Source organism: Lutra lutra, chromosome 2, assembly GCF_902655055.1.
Source record: "Lutra lutra chromosome 2, mLutLut1.2, whole genome shotgun sequence".
NCBI lineage: Eukaryota > Metazoa > Chordata > Mammalia > Carnivora > Mustelidae > Lutra > Lutra lutra.
The window spans coordinates 89,110,922-89,131,849 of record NC_062279.1 but is presented as its reverse complement, the minus strand read 5'-3'; the positions used below and the strand labels follow the sequence as shown (position 1 = coordinate 89,131,849).

The 20,928-nt window shown below is 42.9% G+C and overlaps 1 protein-coding gene across 6 annotated transcripts in view; it reads right to left on the bottom strand.

Annotated features, from left to right (window-relative positions):
* AFF1 (ALF transcription elongation factor 1) overlaps positions 1-20,928 on the bottom strand; it is a 227,663-nt gene that overhangs the window by 106,066 nt on the left and 100,669 nt on the right. For all 6 annotated transcript variants that reach the window (XM_047717922.1, XM_047717917.1, XM_047717918.1 and 3 more), the window contains 2 exons: positions 6,126-6,246; positions 4,790-5,710 (listed from right to left, as the gene is read on the bottom strand). In XM_047717922.1, coding sequence (XP_047573878.1) covers positions 4,790-5,710; positions 6,126-6,246 — 1,042 coding nt within the window. The remainder of the gene's footprint in view (positions 1-4,789; positions 5,711-6,125; positions 6,247-20,928) is intronic.

Sequence of the window (20,928 nt, the reverse complement as noted above, 5' to 3'; positions counted from 1 at the left end):
TCATTTCCAGTCTTAACATTTTTTTCTGAGCTGGTCTACAACTTGTCGCATCTACCTGGACAAATAATGACATATCAAACTTAATATCTGATCTACTCAGACCTCCTGGTTTTCCCTCCAGACTTGTTCCACTCAGGTCATGCCCACCTCAGCAGCAGTTACCATCCCAGCATCCAAATCTATCAAGTCAAACAATCCTTGATGTCTCACTTTTCCTCACCTCAGGCGCACTCCCATCTCCAGTCAACCAAAGCCCTACCAGGTCCCTGCCAAAAACATCTGGAATCTGCCTGGTCCACTCCTATTATCCTACTCCAAACTGTCATCATCTCTCAAGCCCTACCTGGTCTCCCTGCTTCCAGCCCTGTCCCTCAAGCCATTTTCTACCCAGAAGCCAGAATGATTTTTTTCAGAAAAGGAAGATCCATCTCTGCCCCGCTCAAGACCTTCCAGCAGTCTCCATTCGTACTTAATAAGCCTAAGTAGAAAGATCACAGAACTGAGAGTTTGAGCTCCAGCTCTGCTACTAACTGTAAATCTTGGCCAAATTCTGCAACTTCCTCCTCCCAGGCCTTAGTTACAAAATGAAAGGGCTGTGTACATTTAGCTACAGAAGTCTAATATTCTAAACCCAGTACACAACTTAAAATGCCCGTCTTGGCTTATTCCATTTCTGTGTCAATAAAACATCTATTTCATAAAGCTTGTAATCTAATCCCCCACTCCCCATCCTGGGGCCTATGCTCAGGAACACAACACAGACATGCCCCAGTTTTTCTCTCACTTTCATCTGATATCTTTGGGTGGAAAAGAAGGATGGGGCAACTGGGTGGCTCAGCTGGCTGAGCATCCAACTCCTGATCTCAGCTCAGGTCTTGATCTCGGGGTCATGAGTTCAAGCCTGTGCTGGGCTCCACGCAGGGCATGGAGCCTACTTTAAAAAAAAAAAAAAAAGGATGGGTGCCTAGGTGGCTCACTCAAGTCAAGCATTTGCCTTTGACTCAGGTCATGATCTCAGAGTCCTGGGATCAAGCTGGGCTTCAGGCTCCCTGCTCAGTCGGAAGTCTTCTCCCTCTGTCCCTCTGCCTTCCCTACCATCGCTTGTTGGGTCTCAAATAAAATTAAAAGAGGGATAGAGAGGAATTTCACTCAGCCTTCAGCTTGGTTGGGCAGGTCCATCTGATGTGGCAACTCTACTGCTAGAAAGTGTCCGAGTCTTGGCTGTACCCCTCCGATGGGTCATTTCAAGCTGCTAGATATCTTCCAGATGACACAAAACTAAAACTGACACGCCCACAGAAACCAAGGGCAGATTTTTGTGAGCCAGGCCTCAATGTGGTCAGATTATTGACCTTTTGGGGCCCCTGCGTGGCTCAGTCAGTTAAGGATCTGCCTTCAGCTCAGGTCACGATCCCAGGGTCCTGGGATAAGCCCCGCACTGGGCGCTCCCTGCTCAGCAGGGAGGCTGCTTCTCCCTCCCGGTCTGCCTCCTACACCCCAACCATACTCTGTCTTTCTCACTCTCTTTCTCAAATAAAAGAATAAAACCTTCAACAACAACAACAACAACAAAAAGAATATTGACCTTTGGATCATTTTTGTCCTGTAGGATTCTAGGAAAGACTAAGTTTTAACTGTGAGAATGACTTATTCCAGAAAAGAGTATCATTTTTTAGGAGAACCAAGTAAAATATACAAACCACGTTTGTTTCCCACAAAATGCAAGGGCAGTGTGGTGTAAGGAACTCACATGGACGTGGCTTGAGAATGAAGGAGAGCCAGGCAGTCGAGACGATTTTCCCAATTTGGTTCTTTTTTTTTTTTTTTTTTTAAAGATTTTATTTATTTATTTGACAGAGACAAATCACAAGTAAGCAGAGAGGCAGGCAGAGAGAGAGGAGGAAGCAGGCTCCCTGCTGAGCAGAAAGCCCGATGTGGGGCTCGAACCCAGGACCTGGGATCATGACCTGAGCCGAAGGCAGCGGCTTAACCCACTGAGCCACCCAGGCGCCCCCCAATTTGGTTCATTTCTTAAAATACTGTTTCGTGGAAGCCGTGGGGAAGGGGGTGGCAGCAAAGAAACAAACCGCAAAACCCTCAAACCCAGAAAGCCAGAAAAGAAAACCTCCTCCGACTTGCTTTAGGACAAATTAAGCAAATAAAGGAAAACCACTTAGCTATCCCCACGCCCCTTCTCTCAGGGCTACCAAGAGCCAACTTCCTCTATCCCCCATTCTCTAGCCTTCTTCCCCACCGTCACAGTCACAAACATCCCTAGATACTCCTAATATTCTGGTTGTATATCCAGAGTTTACTTGCTCGGGGGTGAATTCCCTGCGTTTTTGGAGCCCCATCTCTATGCCTTCCTTTGATTCATTAGAATATTAAAATTTGAGATCTTAATACCCCTGCTTCCTGGACTGACACCCCCTCCACTCTGAGGTCTTGGCTCTGAACTCCCCCTTCACACCGGCTGCGCAGCGCCCTCCATGTGCGCAGGGACTCCAAGGCAGTTGGTACTACAGCCGGTACTAGCATGAGAACCCTGAAGAGAAACTAGGCAGAGCCATCATATTAAAATGAACGCTTGCTGCAAACACAGGCCAGACACAGAAAAGTTTACATCTACTCAAACTACTGCCAGCAGAAGACCCTGTGCCAAGAAAACCCCATTCTCCAATTACCGAACCTGGGGAGGATTTTGCTCATTTCAAAGATCCACTCAGAAAATACTCGGGCCATCTGGCATGGTCCTAGGTTTGAAATACACACTAAATCTGAGGAGCTTTGAGGCCTTAGAGAAATCTCAACTTGGCTTATCTGTCTTTCACCAAGGAAGGAAAAAGTTAACCAGGACTCTCCTCTGGAAGGTCTACTGGAAATCCGATTGGTTGACCACAGTAACCAGGTTCCCAGCTTTAAGGCTGCCATCTGAAACTTTTTCCAAGTACCAAGCAGTAGGACAGTCTGCACTCAGTCTGCACTCTAATTGTTTCTGGTGTGGAGGCTGACCTACACACTACTAGACTGTCATCGCCCCTGTGGCAGGGACCAGTACTGGCTTGGCATTTCACCCCCCACTTAGACATATGGTCCAGCATTTGGTAAACAATGTAAACATTTGCTGATTTTTCTTGAATTTGCTTTAAAGCAATTTTTAGTTGCTTTTTTTTTTTTTTTTTTAAAGAAAATACATTTAAATTCACCTCTCATTGGTTTTTTAAACTGGGAAAAACAGAACATACCTTATTTGACAAACAAAGCAAAGAAATTCACACTAAGTTCTTCACTGAAAAAATTATAAAGCAGGCTGACTGGCCATTATGAGGGGGGGATATCTCACTTCATCCCACTCCACCCTAATTTGCTGCCTACCCCTCCACCCAGGACAGCACAAAACGTTTTTAACAAATATCTCATTACAGTGAATCTTCATGACTTGAGGTTAAATGTAGAGCTCTGCCAGCCTGATCACTTCCACCACTTGCTGTCCTCCCCCTTTCCCATTTTTCCCTCAGCCTCCACACAAGTCCCATTCTGAGGACATCCAGACTCACTCCAGCTCAACAGCTGACTGTGGACAGAGCATAACCTCTTCTAAACCAAAAGCTGACACCCCAGAGGAACAGATTTTCCTCCTTCAAGATAAGGGTTATCTTTCCTGGAGTCTGTTTGGTTTTGTTTTTAAGCCTTAAGGAATTTTTTACCTTCAAGCCCCAGGTAAGACTGCAATCTGGTTGCACACTGAAGCCTCTGAGCAATGGATATGCAAATTAGAAGGTTTATACAATAGCTGTGACTAAACCAAGGACATTACCTTAACAGATAAGCTTTCAGACAAATTCACTTCAAACATTCCACTTTGCACTACTAATCTGAATTTTGGAGTAACTATTGCTAATTTAGAATTTCACTGATAAGATATGGGCCCTGATTCTCTTCATTCAAATACAATGCAGCCATTTACCAAAGGAGCGGGAGAAAGGAATTTTTTTGTTGTTGTTTAAAAAGATAAAAGTATTTTGGTCACTTGAAAAAAACATTGCTGAATAGCTTTCTATATCGTCTTTGTGACTCACTTCAAAGGAGACACCCCCAGTCTTCTTAGGTGGTAAATAAAAATACATCAGACAGAACTTTAGTTTCAGATTTTCTTGTAATTTACACGGAACACATCTTTAGAAATACTTTGCCTTCAACATTTTAATCTCTTATTTTTACTTTTTTATGGTTTGGATCTCAGAAAAATCAACTGGAGCTGAGGAAGTAACCCACATTGGGCTCCCTGCTCAGCGGGAAGCCTGCTTCTCCTCCCACTCCCCCTGCTTGTGTTCCCTCTCTCTGTCAAATAAATTAAAAAAAAAAAAAGTCAGTGTTCCCCCAAACAAGTAAAGACAAAAACAAAAACAAAAAACCATGACAGCTCAAAATCTTCCTGAAACTTTCTCATGATAAATACCATGACTTGGCTGTGGGCCATACAGATGTATACATTTTTCAAAACATAGCAAACTGTACTCTTAAATCTATACTTTACAGCATATAAATTATGGTTCAGTAAAAATACTGAAAAACAACAACAAAAAACCTTCCTGAAAATCACATTTCAGTATCTGTTAGCAATAATTCCTATCAGACCTGAGTTCTCTGTGGGGCAACAAGATCCTAAAGCCAAAAAGGAATCTCACAACCCAAAAGCCACGGATACCCAGGTCCCCACTTCTCCAGAAACTTCCATCTCGAATTTTCCTTCACACTGGAATTGCCCCAGATACAAAATTCCACTCACCTCAGCTGACTGAGATGGCATCTTCAGCTTGGTGAGCTTGGCTTTGGCAGGCACTTTTAAGTCTGTTTTTTCAAAGGTCTGTGGCCGGTAGTCTTCCGGCAGTGGTTTCAGTTCAGGAGACTCACTAGGAGCCTGATCTTGACCATCCATGGGCCGGACATAAGCCGTGGGCTTCTGCTGCATTGCAGCAGTTTTTGAGGGGAGGGAGGGTGGGGGGAAAGTCTGAGAAGGTGGCTGGGGAGGGGCCACGCCAAGGCTGGCAACTGCCACTAAACTGTCTTGAGGAGTCTCTTTATCGTGGGCCTTTACCACGAGGTCTTTGGGAGATTTGGCCGGGCAATAGCCTTTGCTGTTACTGTTACTGCTGTGAACCTTGCTGCTTCCTTGTGTCCTGGGAAGAGTTTGCTGGTTGGAATGTACAGGTGACAGTGGGGGAACTGGAGAAGGCAAGCAGAGTAAGGGAGCGAGCTCCCTCTCTGGAGCCAAGCCTGTCACCATAGCACAGCGGTCTCCATCAGCTCTGCGCTCACCCTTTTTGTGATGACTGGAGCCGCAGCCCTCCTGACTGAGGTGATCTTGGGTCAGGTGCTGGCTGTCTGGTGGGCCATAGCTTTTGACATGAGGATTTGACATTGGTTCCATTCTTGGCTGTGCCATCTTTGGATTGTGGCTAATGTTACCAACAGGAAGTGGTCCAGAGGCAGGAGTGTTAACAGGCTGGTGGTGGGCACTAGTGTGGAAGGAGTGGGGTGGAATGCTGCTCCCCTTCTCAGGAAATAAAGGATATCTTGGCTTTCCCAACCTACTTTCAGAAGCATCCAAGTGATGAGGGTGGGACTTGGTACTAAGGAACTCCTTCACTTCTTCATAGTTTCCCAACATGTTCTGTATTCGACTGGATAGCTCATCACCTTTTTCTGTCTGGAAAAAGATAGCAGAGTTAGATTGGAGTGGGGGAGGCGCGTGGAGGGCACTAAGGAAAATCAGCATTTAATAAATAATGTTACATAGTACCATTTAAAGGAAAAAAAAAAAAACAAACTTCAATTTAATGTGTAACCTAACATTTAACATGCAGTTTAAACTCGGTTCCCCTGTTGAGAAGTCTGTCCTGGACAAACATTACTAAAGACAGGAGACTAACATTACAAAAGAAGATCACAAACTCTAGCAATTTGAACAAGGTTCAGAGAATTTTCATAGTTTGTTTTCAAAGACAATCTAAGATAAGTTGTCTTATTTCCACATATATGGCCCTTGTTCAAACTCACCTTCATCACAGAGTTAAACATGGTGATAAATCAGGCTTTCTAGTATTCAATAAATAAATAAATACCTTATAGGGCTCTCCAAAAAGGGGGATCTTTTCAGGAAAGGCCTCTTTCTCTTGGTGAGCTTCCTGGTTGCGTCTTTCCTTCTCTCTAATTCGAAGCAGGTTTCTGTCTTCATTGTACAAGCTGTTTCAGATGCCACAAAAGAATAAAAATAATGAAATGTATCAGTGTCCAAGTTTTGCTATGCATATGTGCATGTATGAGGGAGACCAGGAGAAGTCAACAAGAAGTGATGACAAGGGTAAGGTTTTAAAGAAGGCCTAAGTCCCTCAACCCACTCCTGGATTAAAGGCTGTGACTCTCCGGCCTTGGTCCTGGCTCCAGAAACCTAAGCATTCACTCTGGAATACTGACTCAGGACTGACTCCAAACTGAACAGTCTTTTATAGGCAGTCGTGGAACAGAGACAAGATTAATGATATTTTTACTTTCAGCTTGCAAAATATGGGGTAGAGGTAGGAGCTTTTCATCTGACGGAGTCGGCAGGATGTGAACTTTAAGAAAGGCTGTTTTCCTGGATCAGTATTATACATTTTGGAAGATTAAAATCAAAAGGCTTATTTCATAATTAAAAGATTACCAAGCACCCAAAACAGCATTTACTTTATTCTCAGCCTATCCTACTGGGAGTGTCTTGGCATGTTAAACCCAAAAAGATAATTTTTATTTCTCATTTCAAATATCAGGGATGGGAAAATCCAATTTTAGATGTCAGCTTTACCTACCAAGAAGTCTGATAATCTGATTGCCCTACTTAAACCACATAAAAATACATCCTAAATCATCAGCCCTGGCACCAAAAGGGGTTAAAAATGCATTCACTGACAAATGGCAGAGAAGGAAACCAACCAGAGTGCAGTTTTAGCCAGTAGGTAAACCAAAGTGGGCCTGCCTCAGGTGGGGAACACAGGCCACACCCTCCTGACCCCCCACATGGGATATATAATAATGAAAACAGGAACTATAAACTGAATTTTTGCCCTCATACACTTGCTTCCAGGGCAGCTACTGAATCTTTGCCCCCAACATTATGTGAATAAATAAGAAGGAAAACATTAGACTGTCCTGCTAAAACCGTATGTACATTTAGAAACTCCGGTCCTGATCTCAGACACCCCTTTTTCCTGACTCTCTGCTCTCATGACTTCTCTTATTCCCTCTTACTGCTCTCCCTGCCTCCCCAACATCTTGTCCCTCTAAACTAGCTTTTTCATGGACATAAACACAATCTAAGCTATGGTTCTCATGCCACTGTCCACATTTTAAAATACCAGGCATTTGGTGGCTCTTTGTTGATGCAGAATAAACTAAATCCTTGCTTTGGCGCTAAAATCCCCCCAAGAATCTGGAACAGATCTACTCTAGATATTACCCCCCACTGTTTCCCTGCAGGCCTGCCCCATGCATTCTAACCAGCCAGCCATGTCCATTCCCCAAACATACCCTGTTAAAAGCAGTCTTTTGCATTCCACTCCCCACCCCAGAACTCTGAACGATAACCAATTCTTCCAAGACCAGCTTACCCATGAAATAGGATTCTCCTGCAAACCATCTCTGTATTCCAGGCATTCCAGACTATTCCTTACTCCTCCTTGGTATCCGGACTTTGATGCTTTCATTCTAATCACACACATTTCCTCTGCTTCTCTCTCAACCTCACATCCCCATCCCCAATTTTCAGCTACCAGCACATCTCCTGAGTGGTTCCGATGATACCCACTCTAAAAGCTTCCTCAAATCCACCAAGCCTGTGCTGATGGAAGATACTGATTGCTTCTCTCTCCTCCTCACCTTTCCCCCAGAATGTGAACTCCATCAAAACAGAACCTCTCATTTATTTCTCTCCTGATCCTAATGCATGGTACTTTACACAGAAACTAATTATTAAATATTTTCAAATTAAAAAACAGCCACTATGCTTACAGTGTATTTTTAAAAACACACTTGTAATTAAAAATAAAATTAACTCTGGAAGACATATGCAAAAACAATTTTTTTAAAAAACAGCCATTTAAAAAAGTGATTTTTCTCTATCTCCATAGCCTTAAGGTGGTAGGGAGTCTAAGCTACTTGGCTATATTCACCTAGATGTGGAAAAGAATTCCCTGCTTAGACCACCACAACAAAAACTTTTCCTAAACGATGGATATCTCGATGGCCTACTTTATAGGAGAACTACAAGGGAACAATTTATGTTGAAGTCAACATACTGAAAAGAGGAGAAAAAAACTAAATCAGAAACTGGCTTTGGAGTCTTCTTTAACAGAGCTTGAATCTCACATGTTTTGGACAGTCAGATTTATCTCTGGTTGAAAGAAGCATGGTGGACTTGATCACTCAGGAATTCCTTTCAGTTATTTTAGAATTTTGGTAATTCCTCAATGGCTTTTAAAAATTTAAAAAAAAAAAAAAAGAGGGTTGATCAGGAAGTGACTTTTTCCCTTCAAACTTGCTCTTCCCGCCACTTTGTTTGCAGAGGGGGTGGGGAACGCAACTGTCCTGTGAGCAACCTGAAGGACGAGCATCCCTTTTCCAAAGTTCCTTGGTATGAGGACCCCGCATGGGGTGCACACAGCAGCAGCTTCCCCAGGGCATCTGCTTTACCATTCTCTCCCTTCCTGATTCTGCGGGTTCCAACACTCGAGTCCCGGCCCACTTCTGAATCGCTACCTTTGTCTCCAAAAAGGTAATCCCAAATGGCAAAATTCTCAGCTCCAGATTGAAAACTGGGGGTGTGAACAAGTAGTGCCTCAACCATCAGGCCGCCTGGGGTCCTCACGTAATTTTCCTGTCAATGTCACACATACCTGTAAGAAAAGCTACTCTGGCTAAAAAGTACTGAAGTGTTTCTAAATTGATCAGCACCGCCTTATCTCGATATCAGTTCCGTAAGTTTTTCCCACACACTTCTAGGTTTTAGTTCTAAAATAAAAAAATTGCTATGGAAATAATAAGAACCCAATTTTACAACATTCCGAACACTGGCTTATTGCTATGTGATTCAAAAATCAAGGTACCTCCCACAGGGAAGAAATCCCATTAAATTAGGGACTCTGTTTAATTAAAGGTTTACTTCATTAGATTAAAAAAGTTAAAACCCACATCAAGATTTTTATTGGCAGACATATGGAATACTATACCAATTTTGAAACAAGCTTTGATTTTTTTTTTTAAGATTAACCACTACCCTTCTTCAATTGAAAAACCCAAAAAATAGTGAGATGAGAAAAGACCACACAAGTGGCCATGGTAGGATGAGTTTTAGGAGGTCTAGACTTTGTGAAAGAAACACACTCTCCCCCCTCATCCTCCCTTGGGTCTCACTCCCCAAGGCTCCTCCCCAAGGGCAGGGCAGAAGAAGGCAGAAGAGACAGGAAGTGATGAGTCCACAATTCCCAGGACTACACTGGATCGGCAGTGGGCTCTCACTCTTCTGGACTGTCTACCTTCTCCTTGCCATTGACCAGGTTTTACCAGTTGTACTGGGGAGAGCTTTCTGGTTTATCTGGGTTTTACTTCCTCTAAGTTTTCAACGGTTTAAAGAATGGTTTCTTAAGGTTCATAAGCAATTTTTTTCATGAATATCTTCTTTTTCTTGGTTCCATTTTGGTATCAGGGGAAACACAAATTTTAGAAGTATCAACATAATAAGTAGCATAAGTAAGTAAATCACTGTTCAGCCTTACACATCATTTTTAATCCAAGCTACAAGAAAAGAGCGGGTGGATGGAAAATTTTCAATGAGGGGATTTTAGGTAGCAGTACATGTTCTACATGATTCACAGACTGTTAATTACCTTTGAATAATTACAAGTTGGCTATCACTTCATTTAATTAAAGGTGGCGTTTCTCCTCTGGTGTAGAGGAGAAAACATTCTCCCTCTCAGGATAACCTCATCCCGACATCAGCCTTCATCAGCCTTTCAGGGTCAGAGTTCCTCATTGTTCCACACAGAACAGAGTGAGGCACAAGTGCTCCTTCCCTGCTCCCCACAGAGCATTTTGTATGAGATGAGGAGTTCCCAAACCAGTGAGCACTAGAATCACCTGGAGGACCTGCTGGAACGTGGAGCGCAAAGACTTATCCCCCACCCCGAGTTTCTGAATCAGTAGATCCCATGCAGGGCAACTTTCTGGGTGGTTCTGAGGAGTACAAGAGAGCATATTCTTCTTGGGCTCTGTGGATCACTTTAATAAAGCTTACCAAAAACAGGAGCAACGATGACAGCTACAACAAGGCTGCCAAGGACTGCCACTACTCAATGTCTGCTATTCAGTCAACACGGATGTAGGCACATCACACCTGTCCCCTATTTAATTTTCACAACACCTCCATCAGAGGTAGAGTATGACCCCCATTTTCTGGGTGGGGGAGAAAAAAAAGATAAAGCTCAGAGATTAATCTGCGGTAAATGATAGACCTTAAAATTCAAATGCTGGTCTGCTTGGCAAAAGCGCATGTATTCTTAATCACAGTTCTGCCAGCAAGTTCTGCACAGCAAGGCTGTGGTAAGTAGGGCAACAACAAAGGCAGTGTGCTGTACGTGTGCTCACTCACAATCACTCCTAATTCCTTGTTCTCAAAGATAAGCGAGGTTTTATCCCTGCCAGCAGAGCAATCTCAGAACCACGAAATATGTTTGGTTAAATGTATCCACACGGGTCTGTCTTTGCCGACCGACCTGACACAGAGCCCTTGGAGAGAGGACCGGGCGGCAGCATTAAGTTACTCCTCCAGTTTAAAAACTGCATTACAATTCTTATTTTAGAGGCCTTTTTTTTTTCTTTTTGGAGCCCTTTTTAATTTACACATTTGAGGTCCCTAGCTCCATGATAACCTCTGGATTCACAAGTCATCTCCAATGTGCTAAGGGGCTCTTCACATTCATTTCTTTCAAGGACGGGCTGTAAATAAACTTGCACCAAACCTGCCATTCTACGCCCGACATCAGGCCCCCCTCCCAGGAACTTCTGGCCACTGACCTAGGCCATGTTGCTTGGGCCACGATGCCTGTTGTCTGGTCAGCCCAGAAGTCCCCACCTAGGGAGAAAAAGGCCACCAAATCAGAGGAGGCTCTGACGCACTGACAGCACTCATAAACAAGGCCCCAGGAGTAGGGGATGTGTGTGCAAAGTCTGACCCCCAGAGCAGATAGCCAGGAGTTCCACCACAAATCCACCTAAGTAAAATAGGGACTTATTGTCAGTCGCCACACGCCTGCTTTTGAGATATATACTACTGTCCACCAGCCGTGGAGGTGCAGTGCTGATACATCAAAAAGATCCCTGCAAAATACAACAAACTACCTGCCTCCACTTTTATTATTTTCTTTTAAAGATTTTTTATTTATTTATTTGACAGACAGAGATCACAAGTAGACAGAAAGCCAGGCAGAGAGAGAGGAGGAAGCAGGCTCCCTGCTGAGCAGAGTCCTGGGATCATGACCTGGGCCAAAGGCAGAGGCCTTAACCCACTGAACCACCCAGGCGCCTCCCACCCCACCCTAGGCTTGAGTTTCCAGAGCCTGGTGTGCCCAGCAGAACACAAGTGCACAAGCCATTGCGAAGGGGGGCTGTGCCACAGATGCCTGCAGCGACCAAATTCTGCCGCTCTCATCCACACAGGAGCCTGAGCGACGCTGGGAAATGGAAAATCTGCCAGGATGCTCTCACTCTCTGAGAGGTGGTGAAACTCCTGAGGAATTCAGAGCTGCCCGTTCAGCCGAACGCAGTCATTTAGTCAAGCCCATGCTGGGGCCTGTCGGGGCCCACTGACTCTGACTTTTCAAATGCTCCTCCTTGGAGTTGTGGGTGGGTGTGGTAAAACACTCTGAATAGAAGGACGAAATCACAGTCCGTAGGGACTCATGAGAGCGATCCTCTTTCTCACCCTGCCTTGCACTGAAAAAGGAAAGGAACGGACGTGGAAGGAGGAACAGACGGTACCAGGAAGGCCCATGTTGAGCGTGAGCTGAGGGGCAGCATGGGGCTAGGCCATCGTCTGGCTGGGAGCATCTTCTTCCAGGCTGGAGCCCACGGGCCCTGCTGCTAATCTAGGTTAGTCATGCAGGATCGCTGGATGCCAGTGGGCGCTTCCATGGCAACACTGGCCCACGGGGCAGGCTGTGCACAGCTGACTATGCATTTATCACCCTTGACTGGCCACTTCACACAGACCTGCCCCTGATAGATGTGACCAACTCTCTAGAACTCACGTTTAAAAGTTTAATTCTCCCTTGGGGGACAGAGTGTAATTTCTCCAGTGTAGTCATCTCCTGAGGCATGGAAGAGACATTTGGCCGGAAGGGAAAGAAAAATCCTCAAATCAACAACGTACATTCATTTTGGAAAAGAAGGGTCTTTTTACTGCTTTAGAAGCAGCACTACATCACTCTGATTTGAATATACAAAAGATCAAACAAAACGAAAAACTCTCAAATCTGTTTCCAAAAGTTGGGCAAGCCTGGTTTAGAGACAGTGACAGAACATGTCACAAACCAAGAGGCAGAAGGATGGCAGGTTTGGGATCTTACTCTTGTGCAAGCGACCTTTCTATTTCATTCTGAAAACCACCCCTGTTGACTTTTACACTCTATCTTCTGGCCCTTTTTTCCCAAGTTTCTCTAGCCGGACAATCTAACATCCAGGAAACATTTTTCACACACTACAGAAAAAAGTCAATATACTTCAAAGCACAAAGTTGGCTTTGTCATTAAAACTGTATCAGTCATCAATACAAGTTAAACATGAGAAATCAACATGGCTCCATGTTAGAATGAAGAAGTGTTGCTTCAAAGAATGGAAAATCTTTTCTTTCGCTTTGTGCATATGAAAGAATTTTCAACAAGCTTTCTTGTAATAAAAATCACGAGGCTAAATCTTCCAAAGATTTCACCTTTATTACTTCCCCCATCACCTAACACACACGACACAAAGAAAAAACAATCAAAGACTTAATCCTTAATTTCAAAAACCAAATCTGATTTAATATAAAAGATAAGTATCAGCCAAGGGAAATGACAAAACAGCATTATGTCACCGTTGTTTTCCTGGAGGAGCTCCCAGGGGATCTTCTCAAAGTAACAGCTCTCTGCTACTCACTTCTGCTTGCCACAGAAGACTCAGCCTTATTAGAATACTGCAAGAGTTGTACAGAACTCCCATTTTGCAAAATTAAATCAACCTTTAAGATTTTTTTATGTAATTTAAAGGCATACGATAAGTTTTAAACTAAGTGAGAGAGCCTCTACCCAGGCAAACTTGAGTCAAAGTCAGTCACTTCCATCCTAATTTTTTATGTAATTTAAAGGCATACGATAAGTTTTAAACTAAGTGAGAGAGCCTCTACCCAGGCAAACTTGAGTCAAAGTCAGCCACTTCCATCCTAATGAGAGTCATGTTAATTTACCTTTCAAAATCAATCTGCCACTTACTTTGCTGCATGCATGTTAGTATGTAGCAAAGGCCTGAAAGGATTCACTTATAAAAATCTATCAAGAAGGAGCACCAGGTTAGGGTGGAGGAGGTAAGTGGTAGTGTGGTGGTTTAAGGAATATTTTAACTTTTTTTTTCCCCCCAAAAGAAAGTATCCATTTACTATTTGTGTAGTTAAAATTTTTGATTAAAAACAAAAGAAAATGCCTCGTACAGCATCAAGATCAGGACTAAAGAAATACAAAGGTGTTGAACATTTCGTCAGTAATCCTCACTGGAACCTATGAACACAGTTTTGGATGCTGGACTCAGTCTTCTTTTTTTTTTTTTTATATCTTATTTACTTATTTGACACAGAGAGAGAGGGAGACAGCGAGAGAGGAAACGCAAGCAGAATGAGTGAGAGGGAGAAAAGCAGACTCACCGCTAAACGGGGAGCCCAACTCGGGGGCTTGATCCCAGGACTCTGAGATCATGACCTGAGCCGAAGGCAGCCGCTTAACAACTGAGCCACCAAAGCGCCCCTAAATGTGTCTTTTACCTTTTTTTTTTTTTTTTTTTTAATATTTTAGTTATTTGAGAGAGCGTGCGCACAAGCAGGGGGATCAGCAGAGGGAGGAGGAGAAGCGGAGGCAGACGTTTAACGACTAAGCCACCCAGGCATCCCTGGACTCAGTCGTTGATCATTACTAATAATTACAGGCCATCTGCACAAGGCAGTGCCTTAGAGACTATGTTCCAAAGTCCAAACACAAGCGGCTGTTATTTAGAAAAGTATCTTATCTTAACAGATCATAAATATATTCAAGAGGCATATTTACCCTATAGATGGAAAAGCACAAGAATCTGTCTTCTCCAATGATCTTAAAAGGCCAGTGAGGAAAGCTGTGTGGGTGGGGATACACAGCTCTAACAAGAGGAGGATGAGGGGAAGGGAGACAGATGAGAAACTGCATTTCTGTGTAGGACATAGTCCCTTATCTTCTAAACATGTTTTTTTTTTTAATGCATTTTAACATTAAAAAAAAAGATGAAGAACTAGTACTGACTGAGGAAGGTCATCATGCAAATGGCACAATTACACAAACCCCAAGAGTAGGAAGAAATCGCTCCTCACCTTGAAGATTTGACAATCTATATGCTAGGGGTTAGTAAATATACCATTTGAAATGTGAAGACATTAATGTTACTGAGAAATTCCAGAAAACGGCAGTCTCTCGGAGGGATCCCTAAAATGCTGACAGTTTTTACTTCCGGTTCACTGAAAGCAGATACAGAAATCACCCTCCCTTCCCTCAGTGGCAAAAGGCTCACTAGAGATAAATCTGCCACCTGACTATTTCTGTCCCCCCATTTAATTAGAAAGGTCCCCGGTGTTCTGAGCTCCCTCAGTCCGCCTGCTTTACTGGCAACTGCACATTTGGCACCAATGAGAAACATGGGTAGCAGCTGTTGGCTCTTCCCCTACAGGTCTCATTTGTACTAGGATCAACCAGAGCACTGGCCTCATTACCATGCCGTTCTTCTTACATACTCAACTGACCATGAAGGACCACATCACATACCTATAAAATAATGAGGCTGGCGAAAGTCTGCTCATTACAGCCACAAAATAAAAGAATGCAGTGGTCACAAACGAAGAATGTAGACTAGCAAGCTCAAAGTTCTGGGCTTTTCTTTAAATGCTTGTCTCATTTATTTACACTCAACAACAACAACAACAACAACAGTTTGGGGTATTAAACCTATTAAGCATCCAAAATTCAAATGAAGCATCGTGTGGACTTCTTACTTGCGACTCAGTACGGAGTACGGCCCCAACAGGCTCCTTGCCTGGGCGACTCTGCTCCACACAGGTACCTCATCGAATTTTCTAAAAATCATGAATCTGATCTTATTATTCACCTATTTATAACTTTTTCCGAGCCAAATGCTGCCTACAGGATTAAAGATGATTGGTGGTTAAGCCAAGCACACCCTTCATGGTTGGGCTCCAATGAGAAGCCTCTAACTTTCAGGGGGCAAGACCTCTTTCTGCTTATTTCTCACCCCAAAGTAGATTAAGACCCACTTCTGCCCCTCTCTCTCTTCTAGACACTACAAAAACAAGAAATTGGGAGGCATGGGGCGGGGGCCACAGTCCTTGTCTCTGCCAGTTCTCTCATGAACTCCTCCCTTGACTTTGAAAACCTTCTGAAATATCCCTGCCCCTCAGTCACAGTCCCCAGCCCCAAGCTCCACTCTCACCTCCCATCCCTGCTGTGAATGATTCCTTTCTCCGCCATACATCTGTTTTTGCAAATCTGTCCATGTTTACATTTACAAAAACCAGATAGAGTGCACACGTGCCTACAGATTTTCTTTATTAGAATGAGCTCCTTAAAGGCAAGACTACTCCTGAGAGTACAATGCTCAGTAAAAAGTGATGCTTATTACACACATCTGACTTGATTATATTCAAACATTACTCAATTTCAAACAATCCAGAATTCTACTCAAGTCTGCCAGTCTTATTCATTATCTGATGACAAAATATGATTCACTGTCTGATACCTAAAACTGACTTTACCAGATTGTTGTACCCATCAAATGACTCAAGTTTGGAAGGAGGCTGACAGCTCTCTTTCCTAGGTCAGCCACGAAAGCTGCCTCAGAAAACACCGTATGTTTATCAGTTAATATTACAGGCTTTCATTTTTCAGTTACTATATTACTAGTCATGAAAGTCCAAGTATACTACACCAAAAAAAAAAAGTGTGAGTTATATTTATAGCAAACACACATTTAATTTTAAATCAAATCAAGTAAGATTCAGAATGATATTAATAAGCTGCCTCTAGGACTAAAACTTCAACAACAAAAATCCCACAATGAAAAATCTCTCCATGCTGTTATAAATGCATAGTGGGGAAAACAAAACAAAAAATACAGGATCTAAGGAGTTTTAAAACACAAATGAGGGGCACCTGGGTGGCTCAGTGGGTTAAGCCTCTGCCTTCCGCTCAGGTCATGATCTCAGGGTCCTGGGATCCAGCCCCGCATTGGGTTCTCTGCTCAGTGGAGAGCCTGCTTCCCTTCCTCTCTCTCTGCCTGCCTCTCTATTTGTGATCTCTTTCTGTCAAATAAATAAATAAAATCTTAAAAAAAAAAAAAAAAAAAAAGAAAGAAACACACACAAATGAGATTATGTGGCTCCTCCTACTGCTGAAAGATCACCGCAGGCTTCCCTTAGCGTTCAAGATTAAAACCCAGAAGCCTCACCTAGAAGGCTCCATCCCAGCACACCTCCTTTTTTTTTTTAATTAACATATATTATTTGTCCCGGGGGTACGGGTCTGTGAATTGTCAGGCTTACACATTTCACAGCACTCAGCATAGGACATACCCTCCCCAATGTCCATTACCCAGTCACTCTATCCATCTCCCCCACCCCTAGCAGCCCTCAGTTTGTTTTGTGAGATTAAGAGTCTCTTATGGTTTGTCTCCCTCCTGATCCCATCTAGTTTCATTTTTTTCCCTCCCTACCCACCACGACCCCGCCCACCTCTCAAATTCCTCATATCAGGGAGATCATATGATAATTGTCTTTCTCTGATTGACTTATTACACTCAGCATAATACCCTCTAGTTCCATCCACATTGTTGCAAATGGCAAGATTTCATTTCTTTTGAAGGCTGCACAGTATTCCATTGTATATCTATACCACATCTTCTTTATCCATTCATCTGTTGATGGACATCTAGATTCTTTCCATAGTTTGGCTATTGTGGACATTGCTGCTACAAACATTCAGGTGCACGTGCCCCTTCGGATCACTTCTTTGTATCTTTAGGGTAAATATCCAGTAGTGCAATTCCTGGATCATAGGGTAGCTCTATTTTCAACTTTCTGAGGAACCTCCATGCTGTTTTCCACAGTGGCTGCACCAGGTTGCATTCCCACCAACAATGTAGGAGGGTTCCCCTTCTTTTTCCGCATCCTGTCCAGCATCTGTCATTCCCTGACTTGTTAATTTTAGCCATTCTGACTGGTGTAAGGTGGTATCTCATTGAGCACACCTCCTCTTAAATGCTACCTCCAGATATATTCCCCTCCCTCTGCCCTTCTCAAATACTAGCCACAACGGCCTTTTCATGCCTGGATTGAGTGGAGCAGTGCATTGCTGATCCCCACCAGGATGCTCTATCCAGAGAGCTGAGGGCCTTGTCACCAACACCTCAGGTTAAGCGCACTCTTCCACAGGTCCCAGATCCAAATGGGCACTTGGCCCCACCAGCAGGAGTTCTGCAGCACTCCTCCCTGCTTCATCTCTTTATCACTATCTAAACCTATCTTGTCTATCCATTTATCTGTTTAAATTATGTCTGGCTCTCCACCCTCACCTCCTCCAAGAATGTAAGTTTCAGAAGGTCAGATACCATTTCTCTCTCCCAGCACACTGTGTACCCAACACTAACCCATTAGGCTAAACGAGTATTGGCTGAATGGATGGAAATCGGCATACAGATGCAGAACCTCAAGTAGTGGTTTCTTTTAAAAACAAAACTATAATAACAACAAAAAAACCATACAATCTGAAGCTAACAGAAGCATTTTCAAGAGACAGTACAAAAGAGTATTTTTTTAAACCAGGCAGATATGGACAGCATCCTACAAATAACAGATTCATAGATCAAATTGTCAAGTACCACACAGAAAGCAAGAGAAAGACAAATCATTCCTAAACTCATCTTGTATCTCACGAGACTGCTGAAATGCCTCTAAGGGGATTTAAAAAAAAAAAAAGCAACTATTCTCTCAAGTAATTATTCAGGAGCAAGTGTATTTTTTGTTTGTTGAGAAGAGTCTTGAGAGATCAAACATATGAAGTGGATATTTTTTGTCACTTCACATCCTGAGCACCCGCTAATTCCCAACATACATCCAACTGAATGAATTACATTCTACAGAACAGCTTAAAAACTATACAGATTTACCATTCGGAGGAAAAGTCCCTCCCAATGACTGAACGCACACACATTCCAGAGAACCAATTGCACCGCATATGATAAGAAGAACTCTTTGAAACCGGGCCAATGTACCAAGTACTACTTCAGCCAGAATAAATGCTCAGCATTTAGACTTGCTAACCAACAGCAAAAAGCAACAGGAAAAGGCTTACATTTGGAAAATGAAAGGAAAAACAATGTCTATGTATTGATAAGAACAGTGAAGAACAATGGGATAATAAGGAAACTGGCAAGAGGTGATTTATTTTTCTAAAGAAGAAAATATTAAGAAACATTTTTTTTTTAAGATTTTATTTATTTGACAGAGAGAAATCACAAGTAGGCAGAGAGACAGAGGGGAGGAAGCAGGCTCCCTGCGGAGCAGAGAGCCCGATGCGGGCGGGGCTCGATCCCAGGACCTGGGATCATGACCTGAGCCGAAGGCAGAGGCTTTAACCCACTGAGCCACCCAGGCGCCCCAGAAACATTTATTCTTTACATGAGTACAGAGAGACCCATCAGCACATTTCAGTTACTGAACAAACAAACAAAAAATGGTACGGCTCCTCCTCCATTCAGCTAATGAAACTCACTCCGTTACGGGAGCCTAGCAAGGACTAAACCCAAGGATGGATCTTCCATTCTCTGGTCAACTCACAACCTCCAGTAGAAGCTGCTGCCAACTACATGTTAAACAGGGGAAAGAAGCTGCTGTGGACATGTATATACAATATGATCAACCTTCTACCACAGAAAAAAATTCTTTTTCAGGCTCCAACATAAAAACACAAAGATATCCAAACCTACTTGCATATCACACAAAACAGATGACAACAATGTAAGAAACGAGTGTTGGTGTGTTTTTACAGAATCGTCAAGCTTTTTCTTTACCTCCCTACTTACAGTCATCTTCTTTTGGTTTAATTGCACATGTCACATTTGTTTTCACAGAAAGAAAGCTTAATGTCACAAAAACTAGAGGCAGCCTCATTATTCTATTCCATTTCATCCCACAGACATTTCAAGAAGGAAGAACAGGGAGATTATTATATAGGAGAAGAAAGCTGGAAACATGTATTGGTATTTTATATGGCAACAAGCAACAATTACATGTTTCTAAATATTCTCATTTTCATCATAACCCCAGCTCACCTCCTACCACTGGCTATAATTGGCATCTCCTTAAAGCTAAACAGTAAGTCATTGTTTTTCTGGAGAAGTCTCCCTTCATTTTGACCTCTGCTAAGCAGTGTTATGAGCCTTACAAAGCTTGTCAGGATTCTTTGGCCTGGATTTTGGCCCAGCCACAGACATTTATATGCAGAATATATCATCTTTTCCCCATCACTGCCAACAAGCAGTTCACTTGCTTAAAACAAAGGGTATTTATCAAACTTAATACACAACCCTCTACCTTCTTCAACACAAGTAAACTAGAATCTGAGAATTCACTCCATTTTTTTTTTAAGTACATTTCAGGAGCTTCAAAGATTGTGTCTTTTATAATCCTATAAAATTTCCATTTTTAGCTCTCTGAGAAGCAGAAGCAAATATATCCATTGTAAGGAAACAATAAGCAAACATTTAAAGTTACCAAATGCCCTGATGATTTATATTAAAAAACCTCCGACTGTAAAAGTTTCTTCCAACAGAATTGCATTTAAATATTATGCCACTTAAAGTTATTTAAGAGTACGAAGGCACTTCTATGGTTTTCCAGAGTCCAACTAAGATCTTAAGCCTCACAGAATAAAAAACAGAAAATCTATTTGTTTCCAGTCAATACTGACTCCCCGTCTATGTGCTAGACCTAAGGACAAAAGAAGTAAGGGTTCTACAATCTAGGGGGAGAAATACAAAAGGGGGGTAGGGGCAGACTGCTAAGAGTGATTGCAGAGGTTGGTTCCAAGTGCTAAAGAATCAGGGGAGAAAAACACCAACTCTCAAGGAAGGGGGCTGGGATGATTTACTTAAGAGCGGTGACATCTGAGCTTGAAGAATGGACAGGACTTTGGAAGAGGGGAGGGTGTCCCCACGCCCCTTCTGAGAAAGCATGTAAGTTGTGGAGGGGTGATCAGTCACCACGGGGTGTTTGCACCATCTTACTTCATTCCCCAACTCCAGCTCCAAATTTCTCCTCAAAAGGGTCCAAAGAACCACTGACAATTCATGGGGATAACGGCCTTTTGCAGCTATCTGCTCCACTTGGCTGGCTTAGAGCCTCCGTGATATTTTAGGGCGGCAATCCCCTGAGAATTGCCTGTGGACTTTCCTCAGCCTGGAACAATGACCTCAAATTACTTTGCACATAAAAAACCGTCAATTTTAGGAAAAGAACTGAGTGGGGATGTCACAGTTTAGAACGCAAATGGACTTAACTGG